This window comes from Phanerochaete carnosa (assembly GCF_000300595.1).
Source record: "Phanerochaete carnosa HHB-10118-sp unplaced genomic scaffold PHACAscaffold_3, whole genome shotgun sequence".
NCBI classification, from domain to species: domain Eukaryota; kingdom Fungi; phylum Basidiomycota; class Agaricomycetes; order Polyporales; family Phanerochaetaceae; genus Phanerochaete; species Phanerochaete carnosa.
The window spans coordinates 1,277,198-1,304,279 of record NW_006767630.1 but is presented as its reverse complement, the minus strand read 5'-3'; the positions used below and the strand labels follow the sequence as shown (position 1 = coordinate 1,304,279).

At 53.8% G+C, this 27,082-nt stretch overlaps 12 protein-coding genes across 12 annotated transcripts; 6 read left to right on the top strand and 6 right to left on the bottom strand.

Annotated features, from left to right (window-relative positions):
• Window positions 1–163: 163 nt before the first annotated feature.
• On the top strand, window positions 164–1,293 carry PHACADRAFT_90368 (uncharacterized protein; the record flags this gene model as incomplete). Its single annotated transcript, XM_007393089.1, has 5 exons — window positions 164–470; window positions 521–740; window positions 793–901; window positions 954–1,054; window positions 1,110–1,293. The coding sequence occupies 5 exons, from the start codon at window positions 164–166 to the stop codon at window positions 1,291–1,293; spliced, it is 921 nt and encodes a 306-aa protein (XP_007393151.1).
• Window positions 1,294–5,224: 3,931 nt separating this feature from the next.
• Window positions 5,225–6,482, bottom strand: PHACADRAFT_182246 (uncharacterized protein; the record flags this gene model as incomplete). The annotated part of the gene is made up of 7 exons (XM_007393088.1): window positions 6,237–6,482; window positions 6,109–6,181; window positions 5,929–6,053; window positions 5,678–5,882; window positions 5,434–5,627; window positions 5,304–5,386; window positions 5,225–5,241 (listed from the first exon to the last, which is right to left on the bottom strand). The coding sequence occupies exons 1-7, from the start codon at window positions 6,425–6,427 to the stop codon at window positions 5,225–5,227; spliced, it is 888 nt and encodes a 295-aa protein (XP_007393150.1). The 5' UTR covers window positions 6,428–6,482.
• A 1,704-nt stretch (window positions 6,483–8,186) lies between these two features.
• On the bottom strand, window positions 8,187–9,068 carry PHACADRAFT_89277 (uncharacterized protein; the record flags this gene model as incomplete). The annotated part of the gene is made up of 3 exons (XM_007393087.1): window positions 8,187–8,381; window positions 8,435–8,561; window positions 8,617–9,068. The coding sequence occupies 3 exons, from the start codon at window positions 9,066–9,068 to the stop codon at window positions 8,187–8,189; spliced, it is 774 nt and encodes a 257-aa protein (XP_007393149.1).
• Window positions 9,069–9,431: 363 nt separating this feature from the next.
• On the bottom strand, window positions 9,432–10,286 carry PHACADRAFT_158844 (uncharacterized protein; the record flags this gene model as incomplete). The annotated part of the gene is made up of 5 exons (XM_007393086.1): window positions 9,432–9,605; window positions 9,732–9,821; window positions 9,879–9,971; window positions 10,026–10,175; window positions 10,197–10,286. The coding sequence occupies 5 exons, from the start codon at window positions 10,284–10,286 to the stop codon at window positions 9,432–9,434; spliced, it is 597 nt and encodes a 198-aa protein (XP_007393148.1).
• Window positions 10,287–10,560: 274 nt separating this feature from the next.
• On the top strand, window positions 10,561–11,905 carry PHACADRAFT_158843 (uncharacterized protein; the record flags this gene model as incomplete). The annotated part of the gene is made up of 7 exons (XM_007393085.1): window positions 10,561–10,647; window positions 10,712–10,912; window positions 10,969–11,023; window positions 11,063–11,096; window positions 11,179–11,258; window positions 11,310–11,681; window positions 11,739–11,905. 7 exons carry the CDS (start codon window positions 10,561–10,563, stop codon window positions 11,903–11,905), a joined length of 996 nt encoding a protein of 331 aa, XP_007393147.1.
• Window positions 11,906–12,033: 128 nt separating this feature from the next.
• On the bottom strand, window positions 12,034–13,283 carry PHACADRAFT_89473 (uncharacterized protein; the record flags this gene model as incomplete). The annotated part of the gene is made up of 7 exons (XM_007393084.1): window positions 12,034–12,161; window positions 12,211–12,385; window positions 12,438–12,579; window positions 12,629–12,736; window positions 12,789–12,874; window positions 12,931–13,089; window positions 13,143–13,283. 7 exons carry the CDS (start codon window positions 13,281–13,283, stop codon window positions 12,034–12,036), a joined length of 939 nt encoding a protein of 312 aa, XP_007393146.1.
• A 264-nt stretch (window positions 13,284–13,547) lies between these two features.
• PHACADRAFT_171018 (uncharacterized protein) lies at window positions 13,548–15,362 on the top strand. Its single transcript, XM_007393083.1, has 6 exons — window positions 13,548–13,835; window positions 13,908–13,983; window positions 14,037–14,113; window positions 14,175–14,313; window positions 14,454–14,766; window positions 14,999–15,362. Exons 1-6 carry the CDS (start codon window positions 13,562–13,564, stop codon window positions 15,170–15,172), a joined length of 1,053 nt encoding a protein of 350 aa, XP_007393145.1. The 5' UTR covers window positions 13,548–13,561; the 3' UTR covers window positions 15,173–15,362.
• Window positions 15,363–15,448: 86 nt separating this feature from the next.
• PHACADRAFT_116130 (uncharacterized protein) lies at window positions 15,449–16,318 on the bottom strand. The gene is made up of 3 exons (XM_007393082.1): window positions 16,004–16,318; window positions 15,857–15,923; window positions 15,449–15,774 (listed from the first exon to the last, which is right to left on the bottom strand). Exons 1-3 carry the CDS (start codon window positions 16,166–16,168, stop codon window positions 15,644–15,646), a joined length of 363 nt encoding a protein of 120 aa, XP_007393144.1. The 5' UTR covers window positions 16,169–16,318; the 3' UTR covers window positions 15,449–15,643.
• A 3,935-nt stretch (window positions 16,319–20,253) lies between these two features.
• PHACADRAFT_116126 (uncharacterized protein) lies at window positions 20,254–21,163 on the top strand (the record flags this gene model as incomplete). The annotated part of the gene is made up of 4 exons (XM_007393081.1): window positions 20,254–20,619; window positions 20,669–20,709; window positions 20,768–20,887; window positions 20,940–21,163. Coding segments are annotated over exons 1-4 (669 nt in total), but the record flags the coding sequence as incomplete, so codon positions are not given.
• A 1-nt stretch (window position 21,164) lies between these two features.
• On the bottom strand, window positions 21,165–24,472 carry PHACADRAFT_171015 (uncharacterized protein). The gene is made up of 13 exons (XM_007393080.1): window positions 24,137–24,472; window positions 23,968–24,072; window positions 23,790–23,906; window positions 23,643–23,742; window positions 23,482–23,579; window positions 23,317–23,419; window positions 23,186–23,254; window positions 23,052–23,135; window positions 22,842–22,992; window positions 22,650–22,792; window positions 22,551–22,598; window positions 22,413–22,491; window positions 21,165–22,350 (listed from the first exon to the last, which is right to left on the bottom strand). The coding sequence occupies exons 1-13, from the start codon at window positions 24,280–24,282 to the stop codon at window positions 22,175–22,177; spliced, it is 1,419 nt and encodes a 472-aa protein (XP_007393142.1). The 5' UTR covers window positions 24,283–24,472; the 3' UTR covers window positions 21,165–22,174.
• A 484-nt stretch (window positions 24,473–24,956) lies between these two features.
• PHACADRAFT_90075 (uncharacterized protein) lies at window positions 24,957–25,220 on the top strand (the record flags this gene model as incomplete). Its single annotated transcript, XM_007393079.1, has 2 exons — window positions 24,957–25,053; window positions 25,120–25,220. Coding segments are annotated over 2 exons (198 nt in total), but the record flags the coding sequence as incomplete, so codon positions are not given.
• Window positions 25,221–25,272: 52 nt separating this feature from the next.
• Window positions 25,273–25,978, top strand: PHACADRAFT_89047 (uncharacterized protein; the record flags this gene model as incomplete). The annotated part of the gene is made up of 6 exons (XM_007393078.1): window positions 25,273–25,305; window positions 25,363–25,395; window positions 25,475–25,509; window positions 25,579–25,679; window positions 25,739–25,824; window positions 25,877–25,978. Coding segments are annotated over 6 exons (390 nt in total), but the record flags the coding sequence as incomplete, so codon positions are not given.
• Between the last annotated feature and the right edge of the window lie 1,104 nt (window positions 25,979–27,082).

Here is a 27,082-nt window from a genome sequence, read left to right as displayed (position 1 = left end):
TCAGCTCACTCGGCGCGTCGGCTTGTTACAACCCTAGTACTGCGTGAAGGTTGGCTATGATTGACGTCACCTGAGGAGCTCCCCCTCCCCTCCTTTATCACCTCGACGCATCTGCTCCGAAATGCTGCACGCCGTATACAAGACCTTACACTCGCATTGAACGATGCTCGCACGCACAGTTCGCTCCCTCATTCGCCCGTCGTATGTCGCAACTAAGCAGGCGCAACGGGGGATTGCTTCAAAGCCTGCATTCACATTCCTCCCCTCTAATGCTCTCCCCTCGAAGCCTCGCGGCAAGGGTCTTACCGAGATACGCGGACCATACTACTATCCTGTCACTGCCACGTACTTGGACGAGCTCCTCTCAGACTGGGGTGCATACGTTGATGGAATCAAATTTGCTGGAGGCGCCTTCTCCTTGATGCCTGAGGAGAGGCTGAGGCTGCTAATTGAAGTTGCACACAAGCATGGTACGTCAGCAACCTTTGTTGGTGACTATCGTCTCACAAAGGACACGTAGACTGCTACGTCTCCACCGGCGGCTTCATCGAACGAGTACTATCAACTTCGGCAGGATCGCCACAAGTTGTCTCGAAATACTTGACGGCATGCAAGAATATGGGTTTTGACGTCCTCGAAATCTCTGCTGGCTTCCTCTCAATTCCCACTGAGAGCTGGATCAACCTCGTTGAAGACACGAAGAAGCATGGTTTAAAACCGAAGCCTGAGGTTGGAATTCAGTACGTATTTCTTCTGCGCCTTCCGTTTCGCAATACTAAGGGACGCATCAAGATGGGGTGCTGGAGGAGACGCGTCTATTGCCGAGCTCGAATCTTCAGGAACGCGCGATCCGCGTTGGATGATCGATCGTGCCAACGCTTTCCTCGACGCGGGCGCATATGTATGCCTCATACTTCCTTCACTCCGCACAATGACTCAACACCATTCTGCAGATGATCATGATTGAGAGCGAGGGGATTACTGAGAACGTGAAGTCGTGGCGTACAGATGTTATCTCGGCAGTCACCTCGTCACTTCCCGCTGACAAGATTATGTATGCGGCATTCTGACTGGCTTCACCAACGTTCCATGCTCACATGTCCTTCCAGGTTCGAAGCCGCTGACCCTGAGGTCTTCGCATACCATATTCAAAACCAAGGCGCCAATGCCAACTTGTTCATTGACCATTCTCAGATCGTGCAGCTCGCATGCCTGAGGAAAGGGATATGGGGAACGAGGTCGACGTTTGGCAAAATCATTACCTACGGAGAAGATGGCCACAAGCACAAGTGAACACATATGCAGCACAGTGTACGTTGCCGTTGAAGTTGGCTGTCATGCTCGGCTCAGCGGTCTCCCTTCTGCGCATTAGCGACCTAACTGTGGGATATTTACTAGAATCGCCTGAATTACCTTTCCGTGCTATCGTAGGATCAACTTCGATGGAATCAATGTTCTGCAGTCGAGTAGCTGGAGGGAATTGCCGACAAACAGAGATGATGATCGTTCCCCTTTGCGGTCACCTGCGTTACCAACTTTTGTGCGGAGTAGCAACGACAATGGGCGTTGCGACAATAATGCAGCTCAGGTTCTCGGAGTTCTAACTCCGGAGGTGATCCCGTACCGCTGAGGCCGACTCGGTACTACCTGCTACTTGTCGTCCTCCACACACGCGACTTAGCTTGCAGCCATGCCTTATGCCTCGGCGAAGCACTACTAACCACAGTGTCCTACAAATGCACCCCTAAAACTGTGATGAGCAACGTCGGGAAATCGTCCTGGCAGTTTCTCGAGTGCAATTAATCTGTGAGCATTAACACTCGTGGGAGCACACACACTTGCTGATGTGTCGCTTAACTTTTCCCGTGTTAGACTAGTGTAATTCATCACTTTATGGCATGCTCTGATAATGCTAATGGACGTTAGATTTATGCCTCAGGGCATCTATCTATGGCAAGTGGCATAGGGACTTACTGCGTGTCTGCAAGGTGAGGTCGACGGTGGTTTTAACGGGAAGAATGAGTTACTGCCATGCTGAGTACATTGTTCGGTCAACGGGCGATGATCGTGATAGATCGTTGCGGAGAGTTCTCAGGTCATTTGAAGGAACGTCCCCCACGTGTCCAACCGTATTCACCTCCGCCAAGTTACCTGTACTCGACAATTTGGCTGGATTCTCCCGTTTGTCATACTTAAGCTCCCCGCGTGCTTGGCCCAGGAGACTAGCAGTCTAGTCCACAACAATCCGCAAAAGGCAGCGGCATGACCTTCGCTGGTCGCACAGGACGAGAAGGGCGCGACGCGGAGCACGCGAGCAAGGTGGGAGTGCTATGCGAGATTGTAATGGCAAGCTGCATGGGTGTCACCAAAGGCGGGGGCGACTGCCGGCTCCGTGAGTGTTTGTACAACACAGTATGAGCGCGCGGGAAGAGCAACGCGGCTCCCGCGTCCGGGTCCTCAAGCTCCAAGGCCTCCGCACACCGAGATAATTCGTCTGCTGTGCGTACCGTTGTAGCCCGCTGGGATATTCTAGTCTGCACGTTGTGTTCCTAATGTCAAAGATGCTCACCACTGCCACAAACCCGATGATTGTGAAGGATCATTAGCGGTAATACTGAACAGATCTCAGAGGCGCCTGAGGGCCTTTTCTCAAGAGGATTGTCCACTAGACAGCTGACTTATATGTGTTTTTCTTGGCCGTGAAACGGTAACAAAGCTATATTTGTGTACATAGTCGACCGTGGGCGATGAATATATTTGTGTTCTGGTCCGGATCTCGACACTGCACCTCGGGCTATCGGCATTCGCCGTGCTACAGCACACAGTATTTCATAGACGTCTGACCCCGTCCCTGAGTCAAAGTCAGGATTGTAATGGTACCAGTCGATGTCACATGGCGGAGGATACCCCTGCTCGATGCCTCAGGTCATAAAAAATCAGAACAAAAACTTTGAGGATTTTCTTATGCAACCGTGCCCGAACCTGCAAACGCCACAAAAACTCTTACGTAACTTTCACTCGGTTATGGAGGAGGTTATTCGTAACATGGATATGATTCTGTCCATTGCCTTGTGCAAGCTGCATTACGGTATCTGTTAGTTCAGGTGTATTTCTACAAGTAGTCTCGTTCAGCACTAGCTTAAGCAGTGGATCTAGGGTGCCTGTTTGTTAATGACAGCCTGGAATTGACTGAGCGGACTGGATCGAAACTGCGGGGCCTGTCAGCAAGGTCAGCCATACGTATCGTACTATAGAGCTTCCAATGATCTCATCCATCTTAAGCTCTCCTTGTGTACATTGTGTTTCGTGTTTCGTGACCATGCCTCCCTTTCATGCTTTCTTGCATGTTATCGCTTCCGGCCTTCGCTTTCTCCTGACTCTCTACAAATCAATATTCAGCGACGCTCCAAACTACACTCCTACTCGGGACGTAGAGTGTGCCCTCAGAAATCCGCAAGTGCGCACAACGCCGCTGTCAATAACAAGTACAGCTTCGCATCGATGCCATAATCTACATCATACCATGGAGCCCCTTCCCTGCCGTAAGCTTTCCCCGCTAGTAGCCCGGCTCTGACTAACTTGTGAGTAGATGACGCGATTTCTCTCGAGAAGATTGTACTAGCTGAGGCGAACTCCGATACTTCGCCCGTCCAGAACCCCTTTGGACCCTCACCAGTTGCATCTGGATCCTCTGGCCATGGTACCAGCGAAGGTGCGCCTAGGGCCCGAAGGAGTGGTCTACTTATCTGATAGCAGAAGGATATACAGACGCTGGGAATGTGCAGAACGTACGAAGCATCTGGGATCCTCCGAGGCGATCACCGCCGCCTGAACTCCTGAAGGATCACCCAAGCCTTCGCGAGGTCATGACGAATGAAGCAAACTCATCCACGGCTTCCGAAACCGCAGAGGTGCTAGATCAAAGGATTATAGCCTCGTCTGAGCCAGCTCGGCCTCGTGGACCAGCGCCGGCGACACCGGTTGCGAGGGGTGAATCGGTGGAGGCGCGAGCTGATAACGGTACCATGAGTCCCGACGGTCGTCTTCCGGAAAGCACTACGTATTGTACGACGAAGAGTCTCGTTGAACGACGTGGTAAGCGGCCCATGCAACTGTTCGTAGCCAATTGCGGGGATCTTTCGCTGCGGGGCGAACAGACAAACCTCGCCCAGCGCAGAACACCGCCGGAGCTGGCCCAATGGCCAACTTGTGGGTATTCCACCCCACTTCCTCCGTATACCTCATACATCGGCAATTTACCTCCCGGCAGTCCGGTCAACGAACCTTTCTTCGAAGATACCAAGCAGAGTCGCATCATATCGTACGTTTCCCGGCAATGGAAAGCGCACAGCGCAGCCGAGGGCTCAGATGAACAGGACTCAAAGGCCCAGGCGACGCCATTGAAGGAGCCACCGCCGTATCCATCTCGCAACAAGCCAAGACCTGACGAGGTTGGAGATATTCTTCCGACCGCTCGTCTCGCAACTGGTCCCAGACTCCGTCCTTTGATCCTGCCGACGCGGGTCGCCAAACGGTCTGCGGAGTATGGGCCGGCCCAGAGGAGAGAGCCAAGTCTGCGTCCACTCCTACTACCGCAGGACCTCGAGGAACGCTCCCAGTACGAAGTAACAGCGAGGACCGTTATTAGAGCAGAGTGCGACTCAGTGAGTTCGACCATCTCGACCGTGCCCGAAGCCCATTCATCGACATCGTATACGGCGACCTCAGGAAGGATAACGAGCATTTTGGCGTTGCTTGACGAGAGTGGAGTGACGCATTCAACCCCGATATCGAAGACTATCATCCCTATCTTGCCGAGCGCGTCTCTGGGCGGCATTCATGGCTCTGTCGCGTCAGTGGCGTCCACGTATGGGACGACGCCCAGCTGTTCCTCTACCTTCCTGTCGCAGCAGAGTAACGGGAGCCTACTCTTGATCTTGGACAGGGACTGTCAGACAGACTGGGAGGGCGAGATAATCAGCGAATACTGCGACTGACGACTTGATACATGGAAACAGCCCGCTGTGTCTAGCGGCTCCACCGCTCTACGTATACCATATCAATGTGATTACTCACGATCTTGAGCTAAGCTGTTGTAGTAGTGTAAGTCTAGATCCCCATTAAGCTTCGTGGCTGCGGATGAAGTCGAGAACTAGCTTCTTGAACTCGTTGGGCCTGCAAAGTCATCAATCAGGTGAAAACTATGCGTTGGGGCTCGAAGTAACTACTTCTCTGCATGTACTATGATTTGAGGATTCAGTCACGATTATTACAATTATTACAGTGAATATCCGAGGACTTACCCCAGTGTCCGGTTTCGAGGTTCTCGAGTGCCAGGTTCGGGAAAAATTGCTTCGCGATTGGTACATTACGGTTGTTGATATATCTAGATGACCGTCAGTGCAGAATTGCAAGTTAGAAGATCCCACGCACTTGCTCCTTTGCCCCTTGATGAACAGTGTAGGTCCGTCCCAGCTGCGCTCAGTGGGCTCGTATGGGAAATCGCCAATTTCCACAATGGCTTTACCGATGATATCAATCGGTACTCGAAACTTCAGAGGATGGTGGTGATGATCGTGTGCCTGGGGAAGGAGGTTTGTGAGGAGGAAAGCTCGAGTCATAGCATCCTACAGTCGTGGTCAGTGTTTCGACTCTACCCGGCCAACCCACAACCTACAGGCTCGTAGGGTGCTAATATCTTCTGAGCCTCCTGTCGTGTAGTCACATGGCTATCTTCTATCTTCTTCATGGCTTTAACGTAACCTTGAAACTCCGATGATAATGCACCCTTTGATGGGGCCATATCTGCGATGATCAGATGCGCAAGCAGCTCTCTGGGGAGCTCCGGGCTTAGGGCTACAGACATCGCGACCTTGCCACCCCTATGAAAATGAGATATTGCACTAAAATATCCAATGTCGGACTCACATCGAATGACCCAAGAGAGAGACGTCTCTAAGCGAGCGTTTGCGACAGAACTCTAGAACATCTTCAGCCATTGCCAAGTAGGTCATTGGTTCCGCGTGAGGAGATGCTCCGTGGTTTCTCAAATCCTGCAGGCTTCGAGTTAGATCTGACTTTGTAAGGGTAACACGTTGGATGACTTGCCAAGGTGTAGATTGGTCGGTCGAGGTCCCTGAGGAAGGCCTTGGCGAGTGAAAGCCAGTTCCTCTTCATGCCGCTAGAGATCGCGAGTTAGCCACGAAGTGCGCCAATATTCTCGCCTCAGCACCCACAAAAGACCGTGCAAGATAACGAGAGCATTATCCGTTTCGTTCCCACTCGGGGGGACGAACTTGTCATGCTCTAAGTCTATCGGCTCTGGCCGGGTTGATAAGGGCCGCGCACAAGGAGCCGTGGGATGAAGGGCAGAGTAAGAAGCAACAATCCTCCTCGCACATAATCTCTGTCCGAGACCTAATAACATCTTTTCAGTCAGCTCAAAGTCACAAGATGCAACGAGGGTACAAGGTCATGTCACCAACGACGCCTACCGAAAGCGGCGCATCGTGCAAGCTCGGCAAATGCCGGAGCTCGCCCTAAAGTACCGAGCTCAAATTTCAGAGGCGCGCTTTTGCCTCAGGTTCTCCCCGAGGTCGTCAGCCAAAATCGTGAGTGTACCCGTCCCACTTCTTTTGTCCATTTCGAAGAGATGATACCTTTCGTTTACCTCGAGTGTGGGGTTTCTTACCAGTGCCCCATACGATGCTTTGAGAATTTGTCATAGTTACACTGATCGGTTTTTACGCCTCATTCGTTGGGATCTCGCTGACTTGCCTTGTCGCAGAGTTATGTCTTCATCTATCCGATAGTTGTGCGTGTTAGGAGTGATGGAAGCGGATTGAGCTTGGTGGATGGTGAGTTCCCTCCTTCCTCACTAGTGTTCCGACACCTACACGTGATGATCCAAAATCATTCAAACTAGAGTATCTGAGAGCTCATTGCTCGATGCTTTTATCTTTATCTGTCAATCCCCTGATACACTCAACCTATATGTGTGTGTTCCTTGGACGCCTGGCTGATCATATCCTGTCGCCTAGGTAGCTTGGAACGTTACGAGCACTGACAAGTCAGTTGCTGGGTGGTCTAGGTTAATAGGTGTGTATCTTCACCATGCGCGTTCTTGCCGCTACGATGCAACAAATGGAGTTACCGCCTGACCTCGCGCTGCAACGTGAAGGACCCGTGACGACAATTCCAAGGCTGTTTTTTTTTAAATCTTACTGAGCCTCCTGTATTGAACGTCGTTCGAATCGCCATCTGACTCACTTTTCTAGGTACCTTCTCATCACATGTGTCTTATAGTCTCTCGAGCGTGTGGTAAGTGTCCTGTTCCGACCCCTGTTCAATGATGCTTCCATCACGACGGTCTTCGTATCCACGATGCCGAAAATGCCCGCGCAGCTCAAAAACCTCGGGCACCCCCTTCTGACTCTTTCGTCAACGCTAGTTTTCTTCATCTAATCAGTTCACTTTGTAGGTATTCCACAAGCCATTCAGACGGTGAGTCATCGCAGATGGCTATATAAGCATTGTCTTAAACTGGGATGATTGCTCTTCAAATATATCAACTAGAAGCTGTTGATGAGCTTTGCTTTGATTACCTTTTGCACTTGCTGACCCTTCTCGTATTACATTCGGACTTGTCGTTGACGGCTCTTTCTGTAGGTACTTCTCTGGCGAGTTCGTCTCATTCACTCTGACTTCAATTCATGTAATATACGTCCGCATTGCCATCATTCTCAGTACAATGAATCTGACATCAATACGCTGGTACATGAGTATCCCTATCTTTGATGCCGATAAAATCAAGAAGCTGGATATCATAACAGTTACAGGTGAGACTACATGAACGTCCCTGCACGGCTAAAGTTCGTAAAAATGTTGCGCGATATTTTGCATGCCCTTTATACCGGGCTGTCGTTCGGTCTGTGACCGTTTTCTCCGTTGGCGCCGTCGGGGACACCGGCATGACCATTGCTTGACTTCTCCGTACGCTCCGCACGGTCCCGGTCTTCACTGCGGCTCCGCCGCGACGAACGTGTCGAGCGCGAATGCATAATGCTCTCCACTGGGCCTGGCGGCGACTCCTCAGAGTTAACGGTATCCTGACCGGGGTTCAGACGCCAATAGCGGTAGCTGCGATATTGAGCATCGAGGTGCAATCTCAGAAGGACGTGCTGTACTTACTGCTTGAGAGCTGCGTACAGCGCTGTCGCGATAAGCGAGCCAATGCCCGGGCCCACCCAGTAAATCCAGTGCGAGCCATGCGGAAAGCCGGTCACGACAGCGGGCCCAAATGCTCGCGCGGTGTTGAGGGCACCGCCGGTGTAGTATACCGAGAACAGCTCTCCCGCAAAGAGAGTGAGACCGATGCCGATCTTGGGGTGCGTCAATTGGTGGGTGTTTGTGGAGACGCGAATACCAAACATACCGGTGCAAATGGAGTCGCGACGTGCTTCTCGGCCGCAAGCATGAGTACTGCGAGGCAGAGAATGGCAGTCATGAAAGCTTCCATCCATACACCCTGCGCGGCATTAATGCCTGGTGCAAGGGCAGTACTGTGACATGGGTCATTTCACAGTATGGCTTACGGGATATTACAATGTAACTCACTTTGAAGCCAAGGGTCCCGGTGTCAATGCCAGAACAAGGGCTGCCGCAGCAATCCCTCCGATGAGCTGAGCGATGCAGAACAACACAAAACGCACAGGCCCAATGATGCCCGAAAGAAGAAGTGCGGAGGTGACGTTGGGGTTAAACAAACCGCCCGTGACGCGGAAGAAGAGCCACGCGGAGATCAGCAGGCTGAGGCCAAAAGACAGCGAGATGTACATGACGCGGACGATACCCGAGTCACCGGCTGCCCCTGAACTGCCCTGCTCTGACACTGTGGCCTGTACTGCTCCGAAGGCGAGTATGAGGAACACCGTTGTGCCGATGAACTCCAGCAACGCGGCCTGGACGTCATCCTTGAATGTCGCGAAAAGGCCTGCCCGCGTTAGTCGACTGTCACCGGCGTTGACGCTGCCATTGTTTGGTGAATTTTGTCGGGGAGATTGAGACATGCTAGGGGTAGAGGGAGGATGGGAAAGGTGTGGGGACAGACTACAGATGTCGTGTATGTATAGTCACTGTGGGGAAGCCTAACCGACAGGAGTGGTCCGAGATCGCGTATCTTGGCGTCATAACGGAGTATAGTCAGTGCAACGCCGCAGCGGAACCAGATGCCCACCATGACGGTCAACGAACAGATGATCTCGATAGGAGTGTATTTGTACAGTCGCGGACTGAGCCAGCGATGCAAAGGGGCATAGAACATGCGAACTGTGAGAGCCTGGTCTAACACTATTCCAGAACGAAAGAGCCACTCACATCAGTGTGTTCCCACTCCGGCTGACAAAATAATCAGGCACACGAAGAGGTATTTACTAGGCCCAGTCGGAGCCGCCTCTGCGAGTCCGCTTGACCTCACTCCGTTTGTCCTTCATTTGCCTCCGGCGTGCCTTGTCGGCTGCCTCGAACCGTCGTACCCGCTGTTTCTGTTCCTCGGAAGGCTCCGTGATCAGGGCAGCAGACGATGCGGAGAGGATCAACGCATGTAGCTAACAGTCGAGAATCAAACGCAACGCGGAAAGTGATCGACGTGGTCAGTGAGAGCTTGCAATTAATGAATCACGGACCACCGACTCCGTATCGAGGTCGAATCGACGTCATAAAGAGCCACTCGCCTTGGACAAGCATTCCTCTACATTTTGCGCCTGTGACCTGTGAACTGTGGAAGTAACCAACAACGTTTCGCTTGAAGACACGTAGTTGCTCTGCCCCCACAGCAGGTTAATGCATTTGGTCTGAACTCAAACCGCAACTACGCCCACCGATTTCTTCAGAACGTCTCGTGCCCATGACGGGATCCATTTTTCATACAACGAACACCTCAGCGTTGCTTTAGTGTTGACCTTATTTACATTCTGCAAGAGCCACAATCAGCCACCCAGGGAGAAGGAGATCAAGATGACAATGACCTGCCCGCCCGGACCTGAGCTCCGTGAGAAAGTTAGCTCCACGAGCTCCCTTGCTATCGACTGCGTCTTGAACCTTTCAATCCATGTCCGCGCCCGCTGATTGTCCTCCGGAGATTCCAGTGCTTTCAGATCTGGAGGACGAGGAAGGGCCTGGCTGCTCGTCCATCGCACTGAGCCAGCAAGAGCATATGGAAGTCGTATACCGCCGTGAGTGTGGAGGACAGTCTGGACTAGTTTGAACGCAGTAGATACAGCCAGCATCTAGACGGAATATGTTGTAATAGAGGGTGAGCTGGCAGTAATTTCACAGGGGTGCAATGTTAGGAGTGAACAAGTTGTGCGCCGAGTTCCTGGCCTGTTCTCGGTTATGTAAGCGTCATCATGCGCGGCGTCGCCTCGGGGATGTGCTCTCTGCTTTCATCTGTTCACAGAGGCCATTCGCTAGCTGTGTGTTTCTGATGTCATCTTTACAGCAGAACAAATTCATCTAACTCTAACGGATCTCGCAGAACCAATTCCGGGGAGGCATAGTCCGATGCCCATTTGCACCAATTGCTCCCACCCTACACCGTACCTGTACACGGTGTACGACTCGGAGGACAACCTCCGTCTGGAACAGTGCGTGAGTCTGGCCTGTCTCTCTTACAAGTTCATTGACTTATGTCGATGGATTGAATCTCCTCTAGAGTAGCTGTCATGCCTTTGCTGACCCCTACGTCGAACACGATGCACTAACGCTAGGGATCGACCTGATGCTGTTGAAGCGGGACGTGTTCAGACACCTCTTGTTCAATCGCGGCGCAGGTGCGAGAAGGCTGAGCAACAAGAGCTCTGGCGAGGCTACTTCTTCAGAGAACCCTCAGAGCCACGAGCTGCAACGCGAGAAGGTCGGTGTGTTTTTGCTTCCTCGAACTTAAGCCCGACGGCGGCACGCCTTTTTCAGGGACGCCGGCTGCAAATCCTGAGACTGGGATTCTTCCTAGTGGCTGTTGACGCATGTACGTAACGTGGCGTGGTTGTTCTGACTGCACATTTAGCTGACTACTTCAGTCATTCGATGGACCCATCTCAGTACGCCCATTATTTTGCATTACGCCTTAAACTTACGTCAGGCTTAAGATTCTAGCGCGATTTTGGAAAGAAGCGGACGAAGCCCAGGCACTGTGGAGATTGCGCAGTGGAATCAGGATGCTCTTGAAAGCTACTTCCGCGTCCTGACTGGCTGTCTAATAGGTATAACTTCATCTGCTCTCTCACATCTCCGCCTCTCATGACCTGTCGCAGAGACCGTGGGCTTTCACGTCGGCGTGACTCTCGCGAGCTTTATCGTCCTTCACGCTCTTGACTGGTTGCGCTCACATGGTGACGCGCAAGCCCCCTCCGGCCTGCGCACGCAGTTCCGTTGCTCACACATTCCGCTCACGATTCTCTACTCGTCCCTAAACAAATTCTTCCTCCTCTTCCTCCTCACGATCTGGCGCCCCAATTCGCAGTCTTCATCAGCCGACTCATTGCAGTCGCAGTACAATGCGACCAATTTACTCAGTCATCCAATGCTGCGAGGTGCGTTGGAGATGCTCGACGACGACAAGTTGGACCGCGAGTGGATAATACGGAATGTTCTCGGGGGTATGGCAACCGGTTTTGGACTACGGGGTACGAGCGTACTCTTATACATCACGGTGAACCGTCTAATCTTCGTATCGCTAATAGTCGTGCTGGATTGTCATCCTGTATTCACCACAATGATCATTCTGACAGGATGGGCAGTTAAGACAGCCCTTGCACACCTCGTAAGTGGTTGGGTAGGGGCTAGTATCAGTATTCAAGCCGGAAGCGAAGGCGCGGAAGAAATATGGCTTGCATATAGCATACCATAGTTCGCTTCTTCACTTGCAGCTGGCCATAGATTACAACAGTTACCGCTGTAGTATATAGTCTGGCGTCTTGCAAGAAGCAACAACCATGTAAAAGGATATCGATGTTGTGTCCGAAATTCAGTCTTCGACTAGAAGACGAAAGGGATCATCTTGTATCGCTTTGGATAGTCCTTACCGAACTCCTTCTTGTAGTTTTTGTGCTTCTTGATCGCCCAGATTGCCATCATATATGAGCCAGCAATCAGGAAGACCCAGGCTGTGGCGCTCATTAGCCTGCGCGCTGGCGAGACATAGAAGAGACATACCAGCGTAACTGCCCGTCATGGCGCACACGATGAACCAACCAATGATTTCGAAGAAGTAATTCGGGCAGGTAATCATGTTAAAGCCGTATCCATAGGGAACAGCTCGCTTCTTGGTCCCTGCAGGGCGAAGGTCGCGCAGAATCAAGTGGGTCTTGAGATTCGATACTTCAGCCCACTGACGGACATTGTCAATTGGTTTACAGGCATCAAACTGCAGATTAACCCACCAGCCAAACCGCAGCACAAGCTTTCAAGAACATGGGGTTGTCGCGGATAGTATCCAGGATGTAGGATGAAGCGGCGGAGTACGTAGGGCTGTAGACGGCGTATGCGAGTGTCACTCCCCCAAGGATGTGGTAATGGAAGGAACTGCAGTAAAGTGAGCCTCACATGGAATCGTTCAAGTTGGTTGACGTACTTGCGGAAAACATAGGCGAATGGCATAGTACCATGTGAATACCGATGTACGAAGACGGATTCGTATTCACGTTTCAAGAAGTGAGCCATAACCATTCCGTACACGTATCTGGACCACCACACATCAGAGCCAATGGTTGAGACGTGTAGACACGACTTACTTCTGCAGAGAGCTATGTTGAACATCCTGGCCATAGAATAGCTTCGGGACATGGTACATAAGAGGATGCACAACAAGCGGCCCCAGCTACACGCAAGGTATAAGCCTATTCATACCGGCTGGTAAGTAGCAAAGACACTCACGTATTCAATCACAAACACCGTCGTCCAGCTTATTTGGGGACCCAAGTCCTTGACCGCCAGCTCACCACCGTCGCTCAGACCAATGCTGGAGAGCGTGGCCTCATCTGGCAAGGATTTACTCTCCCCTTTGAGAGACAATTTTTGACGAGAAGGATAGAACTAGCGGAAACGTGAGCACACGACAGGCACGGTCTCTGAAGCAGCAGACATACATTGGGGTATTTTGCGGTGAAAGCGCGTTTTACGTCTGCGACAGTGACCACATCCGCGCTTTTGCCGGAGAAGTCGAGGATGGCCGGTAGGCCCTTTGCAAGGGAGGTGGGTTTTGTCGAGGAAATAGTGACGGAGACCATGTTGGCGAGCGCAAGACACGTCCAGGCGAGCACTGAACGCGTCGAGCCGCGATCCCCACAAGTTCCACGGCCCTCGGCAATGCAGTTGTGGGGTACTGTCGAGACGGCCGGGCCACGGTACCATGGCGCAACGGCAGCGCGTCTGGTCCTAGCCTCTGAGTTCAAATCGCTCTGGCTTCACTTCTTTTTGCACTTTTTGCATCGTTCCCACGTGGCCGCCACGGCGGCCCCCCACACATGGGCGCTCAGCGCAGCCTGCACTTCCACCGCACTCAGCTATGCCTCCAGCAGCTCCTGCGTCGTCCGGCAAGGCCCTCAACGCCATCCTGCCCCTCATCGAGGCCGGGCAGCCTTACGAAGCCCACCAGAAAGCCAGGACTTTTGCATCCAGATACCAGAAGTCGGGGCAGTACGACACCGCCATCGATGTGCTCTTCCAGTCCGCGCGCGAGCTTCTCAAGGCGGGTCAGCAGGGGAGCGGGACCGATCTTACACTCTTCCTCCTCGAAGTGTACGATACAAAGGGCGATGAAGTGAGCGACGAGACCAGAGGTCAGCAACCGCGATAAATTCGGTGTGTTCCACCGCTCAAGCCACTCACCAGCGTCCTGCTCTCCACACCAGGTCGGCTCACACAGCTTATCGCCTTGACGGGATCCTCCGGCTCATGGCGCAAGACTATCATTGACAGATCCACTGCGTACGTCAGCTTTGTGTCGCATCATGCCACTCGCTCACTAACCTGGGCTCAAGATGGTCGGCAAAGCACGGTCCCTGTCCTTCCGGTGATCCAAGCCTCCAGCATTACATTGGAGAACTCCTCTACAAGGGTCCGTGGGCAAAGATTTTGATGCGTCCATGTCACCATCTTACGTTACGTCTCCTTCGCAGAAAACGCATTCGAGGCTGCGGAAGGCCACCTTCTCGCAGCCGGCAAGCGAGACAGTGCCCGAGTGCTCGCCGACATGTATGTCCAGTGGGCCTCGACGGGTGGTGTGCCGGGGGCATTTGCGCTTCGAGGAACTATACCGTAAGTGTCTTATTCTACCGCATTGATTCACATCAGACCCTTCACCATCCCTCGAACCTTGCCATGCTTGTCCCGTCAATCCGCCGTTGCCATGCGGGCCAGCCTTGCAGATGGAAGAGAGCTGACCCTCCGCATTGTAGATACCTGCTGAACGGGAACATACTGGCCGCGCGCACCTTCTTGTCGCGGCTCGTCTCGCAGTTCGCGTCTTCTCGTCCTGATTTCGTCTCGCCGTACCAGCCGTCGACCATTCCCGTCGGAAACCCCGTGAACGGACACCGGGACGAGGTGGTGTTGACAAAAGACTCGCTCGTGAACTTTACCCAGCTAGCCGTACGCACGTGTCAGCGCGCCCAGGGCGACAAGAACAAGGCTGTGCGCGAGGCATGGGTGCGCTTGTGTGGGACGTATCAAAGCAGAGGCGGCGTGCTGGCGGCTAAAGAAGTCCGGCAGGTGCGTCTTTCGTTCCCCGAGTGCTTTTCTGCCGGACCGCGCTGCTCAGCGCGCCCGATTCGGGGCTAGCAGCTTCCAGACTCTGTGTCTACCCGGCCGCTCGTCTCTTCGTCTCGCTTCCTGCGACGCCCGCTGGGCTATTCGGACGAAGGGCCCAGTTCCACCTCCGCATTCACTTCATCGATAGATCCTGACAAGTGATGCTGATCCATCATTTCCTTCTCCCGACTAGAACCTCAGCGAGATATCGGAGCTGTTCTTTGCCATCACCCCGCCTCGCGCGCAGCAGGCGAACCCGCTGAGCGACATGCTCTCGGCCATGCTGGGCGGTGGTGCCACTACGACGCAGGCTCCCAGGCGTGTGCTGACACCCGCTCCGGGGGCCAGCGGCCCTGGAGTGGACTAGTTGACAAGTCGACAAACGTACTAGTATCTTATCAGACAAGCACGCTGAACCGAGATATATTTTTGTATTTATCAATCGAGGAATGGTCGGGCCTGTCGGGGTTGCTGGTATTTTTCTAATAGAAAGATCCTTTCAATCCTAAAAGTGTTGGTTCCGGGACGAATAAACTCGATGAGAGATTGAGGTCGAGAAATGAAGAGCTTCGCTGCCCCGCTCGACATGGTCGGGACATCGATCGGAGGGGGTGGCTTATGTCAAGGGCCTGTGGGGCTTGGTCAGTACCCTCGGAGGTGCCGCGCAGGTGGATCCGCCCATGCGCCAGTAATGAAATGTATTAGGTATCGTTCAGTGGCTAGTGAATTACGGTACGGGGTACAGGGTGTGATGTAACAGACGGGAAAGAGGGCGGTATGCAGGATCCGGTTCGAGAAGCAGCGGGAGACTCGGCGTTGCATGCCTGAACGCACACGCTTAAGTGCTGCCCTTGCGCTGGGCAGTCGGGGACTGCGGCAGGCCAGATGCGGGGGAGGGGCCGTCGCCCGAATTGATGATATCTTGGATAGACGCCTCCAGTGCGTCCACCCGGCTGGACATTTGCATCACTGCGGAAGCGAAGAGGAGGCATCGTTGATAAGCCGCGCGGTGGAACGTTGAAGAGAAAATGGAGGTGGGGTCCGAACTCACTTCGATCGAGGATCTGGGAGGACATGTCCTCGAATTTTGCGTCAAGCTGCTCGAGGAGGTTCTCGACCTGCGGGTGGGAAGCGAGCAGAGTGGTCAAAAGCGCAAAGTCAGGGAGCGATACGCGGACCGGCGGTGCTGGCGACTTACGAAAGCGGTCAGTTCGTGCGGGCTGGAGATGTCCGACGAGGTGCTCGCGGGCTTCGTGCTGTTGGAAGAGACCGCGGTGGAGCTGCTGGGCGACGGGGGAATGGGAGAGCGAGAGGGTGTCGCAGGCACGTTCAAAGGCAGTGCCGCAGACGATGGAGGAGCCATGGCAAATCTGGAAACTGTGAGCGCCTTGTATTGGGGAGCACGACGGCAACGGCAATCATTTTTGGAGGCCGTGTCTTGGATAATACGTACGCGCGTATATGTACCGGGGACTACAAAGATGTTTCCGGCTGGTGAGAAAGCAACCTAGAGACACTCGGAGCAGACTTACTTTCGAGGCTGGAGAGAGCCACTGACTTGACAACTGGCAAACCACAGCCGCCCGTTTGTGAATGCGGTAGATCAGATCGGAGATGAGATGAGTCGGATCACGCCGGCAAGCGCTGGGGCATGCGCACCGAGATCCAAATTGGGAAGGCCTCCGCAGAATCGTCTCAATTATGCGATGCGCGCACAGCGGCCCAGCGGCGGTCTTTGCCGTCGCTTTCCTCCCACTGGATCACAGCTCGCCGCGCTTTCCGAGAGGCTCAAACATGTTCTCTCCAGAATTTGTCAAAGTCAGGGGCTGGCGTCTTTGCGGCGCATGATACACGCTCATGCAGAGCATTCAGCTTCTCGACAAGCCGACTTCTAGCAGCGATGCCTCCAGCGGTAGAAGTCTGGTTTGAGGCAGGCGAGTACTCAATTTGTATTGGCCACCGTCCTGAACCCCGTGCTCGGACAATGTCTCCCGGGACGCCTCGCAGAAAAGACGACCGCCGGCGTGTCGAGACCGCGTATGGCGTCCACTGGACTGAGAGCAACGGCGATCTCACTTTTAGAGTGTCCTCTGTCCTGGGCGGCAGCAAGCACGCTAGAATCCGGCTTTGTCCAACTTGAGCGCCTGCTAGAAGAAGGTTAGAGACGCTACACCTTCGTATCTCTTCCACGGCCGCTCAGCCCCTGGAACTCGACGCAGTTCGTCGCCAGAGCGCCTTCATCGCCGCTGCTATCGGCGTATTCGGAGAGCGCGCCGGAGTATTGAATACAGCCCGAGTTTACACTAAGAGCCAGGGCCTCCTCTGGGCCGGGACGGGACGGTCGCAAAGCGAATCATCATCGGACAACACTCCGTTCTTTTGACGCTGACAATAGCCATTTTGCCAGAGGTGATGTTCGAGCGACCCAAATCGCAAGGAGCAGCTCAGGTGAGTTGTACTCCACATGGTTAGCTGGCATGGGGTGTACGGTTTCCGTTACCGGTGGCTCGACGCTCCCACCTGCCCTCCCCCGCAGCAATGGTGGCAAAACGTCAACTCTAAAAGATAGCAGTCGTCCCACCTCGGTGGCTGTCTAGTGTCGGGACTATCATCATGTGAGGGGCTAAAGATGAGTTTCTTTCTGACTTTACCCTTGACGTATGTCTGAACCCTAAATTATAGCTGTGCACAAGTTCATGTGTGATGCGATGCGTTCGCAACACAACAGGAACACGGGCTGTCAAAAGCTCCAACATAAATCTTCACTGCTGCTGCACACTCCCTATTCCGAAAGCTTACACTTCTTGCACGTAAGCTGATCATAAGGATTACTGCCGTGGGTGAATAGGAGACCAGGCACTTCGTCACTACCCCAGAAGGCTGATTACGACTGCACCGCTCGGTGAGTGCCGAGAATAAGCTGACTCTCTGCAGCGTATGTCTGCCATGGATCAGTTGCAGGGCAACCGTTCTCGTTATCTATTAGAATTTAACGCTCATTTCGTCTTGTTCAGGAGATGGGTATTCTAATCCCTAGTGAGTAGCACGATAAGAACAAGGTAAGAACCATATTCATGCAGTCTTTTCGCCCAAAATTTGTGCTTTTCCCGTTAGGATTCGCGGTGATCTTACTACTAGGTTGGTGGTAAGTTTTTTTCTCCTCCTTATGTCCATACTGAAGATAATGCATTTCGGCCTCTTTCTGGGCCTGTTCGCTCGCGGAATCAGAATGCGGAGGCCCGAGTTTGCAATGCTCACGCAAACGATTTGAAGAACTAAGCCACACTCCTCGGCCTTGTCGGTAGCTTGCTGACTGGCATGTCCGTCATAGTATTGCTCGACCGCGGACCCGAACAACAAATACTTGCTTTCGTCGGATGATTGTCTCTCACGACATCACATGGTGACGTTCAGGGATCGCTCAAGTTGTTCTACCTTTCCATGCTTGCGCAATGATATACAAGTTGTCAGTCTGCTTCGACGCTGTACACGGCTGCTGAGGAATCGTGGACACGAGTATGACTCGAAATCAATGTCCTGTGACCGTGATTACTAGTGCATCTTAGTGACGCATGCGGTTCTCAGAGCAAACCTTGCTGGCCGCCGGGCGTATCAACCGTGAGTCTTGCCGCATACTTCTTTTCGCGAATACAGTGTACTCGAGCATAGACGTTCTAGGTCGCCATATGCGCTCGATATCGGAACCATCAGGGAGAAATACTGGGCGAACCAGTGTCTATATCAGTCCATGGGCTTGCCCAAGAGACTGCACCATTCTCCGGCAGCAGACGACCACTACTGTCGGGTGAACTTACGAGTCGTGAGTGCCTCCGCAGGCGAAAGTTCAGCACCGACTCCATGATGCCACTGTGGATTCACCGGACCTGTTTCGGCATCGATATCTGATGAATGAGCAAGTGCTGCTGAGCCGTTCCCGCACCTCCACTGCTGATGTTCCCAGATGGTAGATAGGTCACAACGTGATACTCGTGCCAGCAAGCACAGCCGTTGGCATGCAGACCGAATCGGCTGATGCTAACCTGTCCAATCTAACAAGCTTTGAGAGGCAGCCCGGAAGCGAGCGGTGGTTTGTCTGCAACCCTGGGTAGGTGGTGCAGCCATGTGCAGGGGTGCTTATAATACTACTCGGGAGTGGCGACGCCATCTGTCGGGCGATGTATTGGAGAAGGCTCTGTGCTCTGCGGCCTAAAGTGGACCACAAGCAGTGTGTCCCTCAAGCTAGTGCGAATTCGGAGCAAGTTGTTGATCCACGCGTTGTTGGAACGGAAGGCAGACGGTACCGCTGGCCCGGGGCAAGCTGGTAAACCGAATAGAAGTCTATATAGAAGCCAGAAGTCAATATATCTATCCGGAGTCGAGTCGAGACTGAATTCTCTAGATGTCGTCACTTTACAAAGGGCCTGAACCCAGTGCCGTAAGGGGCAGACATGCACTCAGCGGGCAGCCGTTACACGATATACACTCCATTGTCTGTTTATGGCCCGTCCCGACGAACCACGGTCTGAACTCGCTCCCCCGCCAATGGGAGCCCGCCACGGTCCCCTCCTGTTCGCTGGCCGCGAACTTGGTGCGGAGCCTGTACTTCCTGATCTTCAGATCCCACGATGTGGCGATCACTCGTTGTCCAATGCTATGCTCGCGCTGCCCTCGTCTGCCATGTTTGAGCCTGTGTGCCCCAAGTTTTCGAGGCTATCGCTTGCCCACGGATTGCCATCGTGTTTGATGCCTCAAGTCGTCTGTTTACGTTCGCGGGAGTAGCCGGCGGTAGCATTCTCTGCCTGCCTGAGGCGTTCCTGCCCAGGGAGAGCACTCGCACTGCCTCTTTAGTCGCCAGCAAACGTTGGGTTCAGAGCCTCTGTGCACGCATCAGCCCGGGAGGACACGCGTTATTTACAGTTCAGCGTGCCAAAGAGGCATGCCGCTGTCCTCAGCGGCCCTACATAATCAGGGTAGAGCAGACCAGCCCATGTGTTTCGGATCCTGGCTCTGATTGGCTAGGCAGAGCGTTCCACAGCAGACGGAGAAAGAACAATGGCACGGTCCACTAAGCGCCCTCGAAGGCCTAAAGGCCGCCGGTTTTGCTGGGCTCTATCTCCTTCGGACCTGCTTGATCTGGTTCAGACGGCCTCACGGAGCGTCCTCCAGAGTTCAGACATCAGTTGGCTAGACATCGTCTGACTTGCAATTGCCGCTGTCCGGCAGCTTTCCGGGCGTCCATCCTGGCGCACTCTTGCGACCGGCGCATCGATAGGAACAACCCAGGCGCCCCGAAAAATATACGGAGAGGCACTCATTATGCACGGCGGAGCGCAAAGCGTGTGTGAAGAAGGAGCACCGGATCCGAGGAGCCTAGCACGCGGCTTCCCTGCTCAACCCGGGGAGAGATCTCCAGGAAGTGTCATTTCTTTCTTCGTTCGTCTAGAGATCTTCCAATGAGATGGGCCTGATCAAATCATATTCTGACAAAATCCGAGCCGGTGGTGTGCCAACAGTGTGGGTGTTCATACATGACGGTACAGGTACAGCTCTCTGTCGCTCGCACTATTAAAGGTCCCTGCCACCTCCACAGGTCAGTCCAGTCTGCTGCGACCATGCCTCCGACCTCCATCCGCCCATTCTCTGGCTACGTAGAGACCACGGCCGACGCGCTACGTCTCATACAGGCCGCACGGTGTGGGCTCATTCCCCGCATTACCCGCCGTCTCAACGAATTAGAACGTCGCTCCATGATCAAGAGCGGCGCCATCTTCGTCTTCAGCGTTGACGAGAGCGGTATCAAACGCTGGACAGATGGTAAGGTGTTTCAGCGCAGCTCGTTGTATCATATTGACCCTTGCCCAAGGATACACTTGGACCCCCAGCCGCATATCAGGCAATTTCTTGGTCAGTCTTGCCTGTAGCTATGTACGACCAGGAGCCTGGCTGACATTCTGCGCGTCAGGTGTACCGTGAAGTCACCGAACGTCCCAGCAGAGGTACATATCAGGCTTCCTACCCACCGGAAATGGCCCAGCGACTGGACAGCTCTGTGGCGCTCAAAACACAGGGTTTAATCAAAAAGGTCCGTCACAGCTTTGGCGGACAGGACGTAACGACTGAAGCACATGCTGTAGACCATCACTGTCAAAATCGCAGGCTCTGACCATCACCTCATATGCTACTATACCCAGGAGGACGTCCGATCGGGGCGACTGCAGCGGCCAACCGTCGTACCAGAACTCATGGCTCTAGAAATACCCCACGAGCTCATACAGTCTACAAATTTTCGATACCCTCCGAAGCTCGAGGCTGGGCCCGATGGCCGGCTTACGAAAATGTGCGTAATGTTCACTCTCTCAGGGTCGCATCGCCCTCTGACCGCCGATGCCCTTCAGTCGCGACTCAGAAGATAACCAGGAACCTTCAGAGAGCCCGAGCCCTGTCGAGAGGGTGAATAAGTCACGATCCATCCTGAGCGAGGACTCTTCGGCGTTCTCCCAAGCCTCATTCGCTTCTCCTCCTCCTGCTGGCTTCTACAATCCAGCCTACTCGGGGGCAGAGCATCAGCAGGCCGATTTGCACTCGGGCATCCCCCCACACTCGTCTCGGAACTACTACGCGCACGGGATGGACCAATCCCTCTCGCCCCCGTCTTCGCCGTGGCAGACGGGGCCGTACCATCAATTCAACCCGTCTTCTCCGACCGAGTACTCGCCCCACGCGCGACACTCGGCGCCTCAGCCAGGCTCGTCGCCCGAGGAGGGCACATGGGAACTGCGCGGCACGGGCGTGTCCTCTCGCGCCCGTTTGGGCGACGTGTCCACAGGGTGGCCTCCGGAAAACTCTGCGGCCGTGCTCGGACAGCCGCCGCTTGCGTCACTCGGACTTCGACCTCAAAGCCCGGGTATGTCCACCCCTGCACGCACGACCGGTATCGCTTCCTCGTGGAGCTGGGACGGTCACGGCGCCAGCGTGGGATATCAGACTTCTGCACACCGAGAGCATTCACACCGGACTGCCTCAGGGCATCGGTCCAGTTTCTCTACTGGTCAAGTATATGGAGAACCGTCGTGACCCAGGTTGAGCCCAGGACTTTCCATCGTCAGCTGTGTAGTCTAGTACGCTCTACAAGAACTGGATGTACGTACGATTTCTATTCTCGCTCTCCCTTCTGATGCCCCGTCATCCCTATTTAATTTGACTGTAGCGATAGCACTGCAGGCTCGAGTGTGTTAGTATCTGTTAGTATGTATATAGAGCCTTGTTCCGGAGCGGCGGGAGCCCAGGCCCGCTATCAATTCAACGTATCCGAGTTTGATTTTGTCACATCCGAAGTGGAGCTTAGAGAACACAGTAACAAGAGCACACATTAAGCATTGCCGGCCGTCCTCCTCTCGATAAACCCTCGGATGTTCGGATGCCCCTCCAGGGTGCCGAAGAAACACCGCCGACCTGAGCTTTCCCATAGCACGACGCCTAACTGCTTCGCGTAGTTCAATACGTATTCATAATCAGCCTGTGACGCGAAGGCCGTGTACAAATAGCCTGGACAGGACGGCAGATGCATGAGAAAAATCGTCCGAAGGAAGCGGCTGACCGAGACGCACCTTCCTGTGACTTCATCCTGTTCTTCTCCAGCTCCCAGAGACGTATCTGATCTTGCACGGTCACAGGAAGTAGCGGTTTCTGTTTAGGAAATATATAGGCACTGAACCCCAAGAAGGAGCCGAATAGAATGGACCCACGTTCTTGCGCATTTGCGGGTGCGCATGTGTCGTGAGATAACTGATGATCTGTGGTTGAATTTTTTTCTGAATCAGCGATGCCGCCGCCCGTAACATGACCTGTCGACTCGCCTGATCGGCGGTAATGCCATTGGTAAGAGCCTTCTTCACGCTCTCACGTGTGATAGCCCCGACAACCAGATTCGGATACCGCGACTTCAGTGTCACGAAGAGATTGAGTACAGCTATCTGCAAAGGGTTATCTGATCAAACGTTAGTCCGAACACTCCTCGGACATGGTAATTAAGCTACCCGTGTAGGCGTATAAGCGGTAGTTCGTTTCCAGGATAATGAAGCCTTGGCCATGTGCGCTTGCGGATACGCCCCCCGCAGCTGGAAGCGGGGGTGAGGAGGAAGTCAGCGTCGTCGCCAGCCGTGTTGGGCAAAATCGCTTCGACGTTGCCTAAAGACACATGGGTTCAGCCTCGAGATCAGGCCATGGACGGCGGAAAGCGACCCCACCCTACGCTGCCAGATGATGCCGTAATCGCGGAGATCCTCGAGCATTGCGGTTTGAGTTGGACTCAAGTGCTCGACGGAGTATTCCTGAGAAGGTCAGCCCCTTGCGGGAAAGATGGTGAGAAGCACGGACGTACCCGGCCAAGCTCCATGGTAGACAGCATGAATAGGAAACTGAGCACCTCGACAAGGTCCATCTGCCGCTCCTAGGGAACTCGCACGTTAATGCAGCCGCCGAGCGTCGCGGGAGAACAAGAAGACCACAGACCTCGACCATGTGTAGGTATTGCAGCAGTAATTCCCATAGTTGCGCGTGCGGCGAGTGGAGTAAGAACTGGAATCCAAGTGACGTGATTTGTAGAGAACCACCGCTTTCGAAAAAATACCGAACCAATCAGAGCTTGCGGCCGTTCTATAAGCCTGGCGTACTCACTGGATGCTAGCCATGAGACCGCTTCTCTGAAGCAGGAACAGAACGCCCTGCGAGGGTCGTGTCGCAATGCCAGAAGAGACCATATAATGCAGGATCGTCTGACATGCCGTTAGTGATCGCCGAGCCAAGGTCAGGAGGCCACGTAGCAGGCAGCGCCTTACCTCCCAACGTTCAAGGGCATAGGCATCCAACACTTCAATGGAAGGCGAAGAGTGCTTCTCATCCCGGGTCGCAGGTACGCCAAAGCTACCGCTACTACCCCTGCGGGGGATGAGGTCGAGATTGACACAAGCATGACGCGAACCCACCCGCCAATGATAGCATGTCTTAGACTCGTTTTGAATGTTGGGTTCAGGGCCAGCTTTACTGCAGATTGAGGCAGTATGTGAAGCCGCGACAGGATCGACAGGGAGTTCTCATACGTCCTAACGTCGCGGGTGAGCCGTCGTACGTTCGCGAGCCGCAAGAGTACGGACGGTAGCCTACTTTCTGACCTCATGAGGCACCCATGTGGCCATGGTCGACGCTGGTATCGATGATTCGAGCCACAAGAGATTCATCACAATCTGCCTCTCGAGCGGGCCCAAAAGCCTGCGGTGCCAAAGTTGCCAGGTGAATCGAAGCGTCCGACTTTGCAAATTAAATGAAAGTGGACCTGAATATGGATAAACATGAAGACGGACGCTGATAGAGGCGTGTCAGGGTGTTTTGCGACTGCGATTGCAGAAAGGCGAGCAGGAGGTGGGAAGGAGCTTCAGAGGCGGTCGCCGAGTCTGTGCTGGCCTGCTGTACGGACGGCATCACGTAACCAAGGGAATACTGTGGAATATTCCGCGTGCGGTTGTGGAAGTAGAAAAGAATGAAAAGGGCTCTTCGCGGATGCTTGAGCTTGTGTGACGGGAGGTTGATGCCGCGACAAAGGTTAGATCTGCTTCGACCGTCTCGGACCTGGTAGTTGAAGTATAGATCTTCATATGTGAGTGATTCAGCGGACAAGCATTCTTTTCATGCATACCAACTCTTACCGATTTGTTTTGATCAGCGGCGGCAGCCAGCACTGGAAATGTTCAAGGTGGCGGAGTCTGAATCGCGTGAACCGATTTGATCACATGTAATTGGCGCGTACGCGTCGCGCTGCGCTTCCGAATCAAGACCCCGCGCCCTCGTTCCATACCGTCCCTTTGCTAGGCACATATCATATCTTCATTTATCATTCACCTCACATGTCCACATTCTCAGTGCACACCGCCGCCCTGAGTTGTAAGGCACTGTGGTTTATTCTCTTTGTGTAGATGCCTGACTGGTCGTCATCCAACAGGCCAGGCTGGGCTGGTGCGCACACTCATCTCTCAGGACCCGAAGCTGCTCAACGCACAAGATGTGGTCAGTAAGCTACCATCGACATCTCTTATCAACCGCATCGCCGACAGTTGGTACCTGAATAGGACGGCAGGACCCCCCTTCACTGGGCGGCGACCTCTGGCTCCCTCGAGATTGTTCGCTACTTGCTTGATCAGAAAGCCCAGGTGGATCTGCCCGACAACTCCGGTTGGACGGCACTTCACATTGCCTGTTGAGTGGTCTCGCGTTCCTGGGCAGCACACAAGGGTCGCTGACATTTTCACCAATAAATCGCAGCTAGCGCAGGCCACGAAGACATCGTCCGAGAGCTGCTTGGAGCCGGCGCGGATGTCAAGAAACCGAATGACAAAGGGCTGACTCCTCTGTGCGCTTATTGACTAATTTTCTCTCGGATCCAGCACATTGATTACAGACTGGCACACGGTCACCAGGCACTACGCCGCATCGAAATCCCGTGTCGATGTACGTGACCTGGCGACACCCACTTGAATTCGCATTGCTGACTGAATTCGTACACAGATAGGAAGATTGCTGGTCGAGAGAGGCGCCGATGTCCGTATGCCATATACTGTTTCCGGCAGTCTCTCAATCGCTGCTTACTGAACTTATTACATTGCGAACTCCCGCACAGATCAATGTCCGAGACAAAGCTAACCAAACTCCCCTGTACGTCATAATGTTCCCGAGTCCAAGCTTCTGTGCCTGATGCAGTAACTGAACAAACGGCGGACTCAGACATCGGGCTGCTACCACGGGCTCTACCGGGTTCATTAACCTTCTTCTTCATCCGCCGGAAGGGTCCCCTAAGACGCGTATCAATCCTGCGGACCGTGTAGGTGCGACGGCATCGCATCGTTACTGGCTGAGAAAATACGAACAGATTTGTTACTCTCAGGGAATATGCCGCTGCACTTGGCCATGGAATCTGCACATGCAGAAGCCGCCTGTCTGCTCATCGAAGCAGGCGCAGACCGAACCAGAGTACGTAGCCGCGGCCTTGTGACGACCCGAATAACTCATCACTTTGGCTCAGGAAAATCTGGACGGGGAGACTCCGGAAGGTCTCGAGGGCGTGGGCGGTCAGGAACAGCGCAGGGCTAAGGCCTATGTCATTGAACGCTGCGGCCAGCCTTGAGCGGGCCGGATTTGTTACGTGGAGCGGACAAGTCGCATTCAACGAAATTGGATGTGTATATTTTGGTCGCATTGCTATTTTAGCTTCTTACCTGCCAATCACGCGCTCACGCATGTCTGCAGACACGACATTGATAGGGCTGCGCACGTACCCGAACAGAACCTTAGATATCTCGTGCTGTGTGCGAATTGCTCTCATACCCGTGTGGCCGGGTGAGCCGTTCTGGTTTGTGTCTTGCTCGGTCTGTCGCGACCATCCGCGGAGAACAAACTTGACAGTTTGCCAACACGCCGTTTGGCTCACGTTACATTTTCCAAGTACGCTATCGTCCCCGGACCACACGTAAATGGCTTGACTGTGCAGCCTCGCTCGAAGCTGCCCCGGAAGATGGCAGGCACTACCATCACCACCGCCGACGCACTACTGTGAATAAGCTGCGTGAGGCCCCACTGATAGTCATCATGATGACGCGAGGATTTTGTCTGTCGAGCCCGGAGTGTAGCTGACGTCCCTGATGTGCAGAGCCCCTGGCCGCACTTCTATCACGGATTGACCGGCGGACCCAAACGTGTTTACTAGCCCACAGCAGCGGTGGGTTCCATTGCAGTGTCTAAATTCAATCTGCCGAGGTGATAGCCTTCCATGCACAATGCAGAGCAGAAATCACTACGTCTTCGTTGCGCAAGGCACGGAAGGCGGCACACACGGGGCCGTGTTCGCCTCTGATGTTTCAATGCTTATCGTCTCCACGGTGGGTCAGCTGCACCCGTAAGGAACAAAGGTCATTTCACATCCAGTGTGCGCCGCTGCACGGCCTGATTATTCTAAGCTTCGGCATCACATTCCAAATGTAGGCAAAAGCACAACCATCATGTGGACCTCGGCCGACATGGGCGTTTGGCAGGACGTGCGGGGGCACAGTTAGGTCGGGCAGGATAACACAAACGGTTCTCCCGGCGCGGACCAGTATGCTGCTGGGAAGAGCGGGAGACACACCGCGCCCACGAACACCGCGCCCCGCACGAATTGCCCGTCCGCGTCAGAGCTCCAAGCTTTCCAACCGACGATCCAACAGGTTCCACAGGAGCCGACAAGCGCAAATAA

Excerpts from the sequence above, each read along its gene's own strand:
- PHACADRAFT_171018 (XM_007393083.1), top strand. The coding sequence starts at position 13,562 with ATGCCTCCAGCAGCTCCTGCGTCGTCCGGCAAGGCCCTCAACGCCATC. Across the intron at positions 14,114-14,174 it reads TGGAGAACTCCTCTACAAGG|AAAACGCATTCGAGGCTGCG; the intron begins GTCCGTGGGCAA and ends TCTCCTTCGCAG. Across the intron at positions 14,767-14,998 it reads CGGCTAAAGAAGTCCGGCAG|AACCTCAGCGAGATATCGGA; the intron begins GTGCGTCTTTCG and ends TCTCCCGACTAG.
- PHACADRAFT_116130 (XM_007393082.1), bottom strand. The coding sequence starts at position 16,168 with ATGGCTCCTCCATCGTCTGCGGCACTGCCTTTGAACGTGCCTGCGACA. Across the intron at positions 15,924-16,003 it reads CGCACGAACTGACCGCTTTC|GTCGAGAACCTCCTCGAGCA; the intron begins GTAAGTCGCCAG and ends TCCCACCCGCAG. Across the intron at positions 15,775-15,856 it reads CTCCCAGATCCTCGATCGAA|TGATGCAAATGTCCAGCCGG; the intron begins GTGAGTTCGGAC and ends TCGCTTCCGCAG.
- PHACADRAFT_171015 (XM_007393080.1), bottom strand. The coding sequence starts at position 24,282 with ATGCCGTCCGTACAGCAGGCCAGCACAGACTCGGCGACCGCCTCTGAA. Across the intron at positions 24,073-24,136 it reads TCATGTTTATCCATATTCAG|GCTTTTGGGCCCGCTCGAGA; the intron begins GTCCACTTTCAT and ends TTGGCACCGCAG. Across the intron at positions 23,136-23,185 it reads CTACCATGGAGCTTGGCCGG|GAATACTCCGTCGAGCACTT; the intron begins GTACGTCCGTGC and ends TGACCTTCTCAG.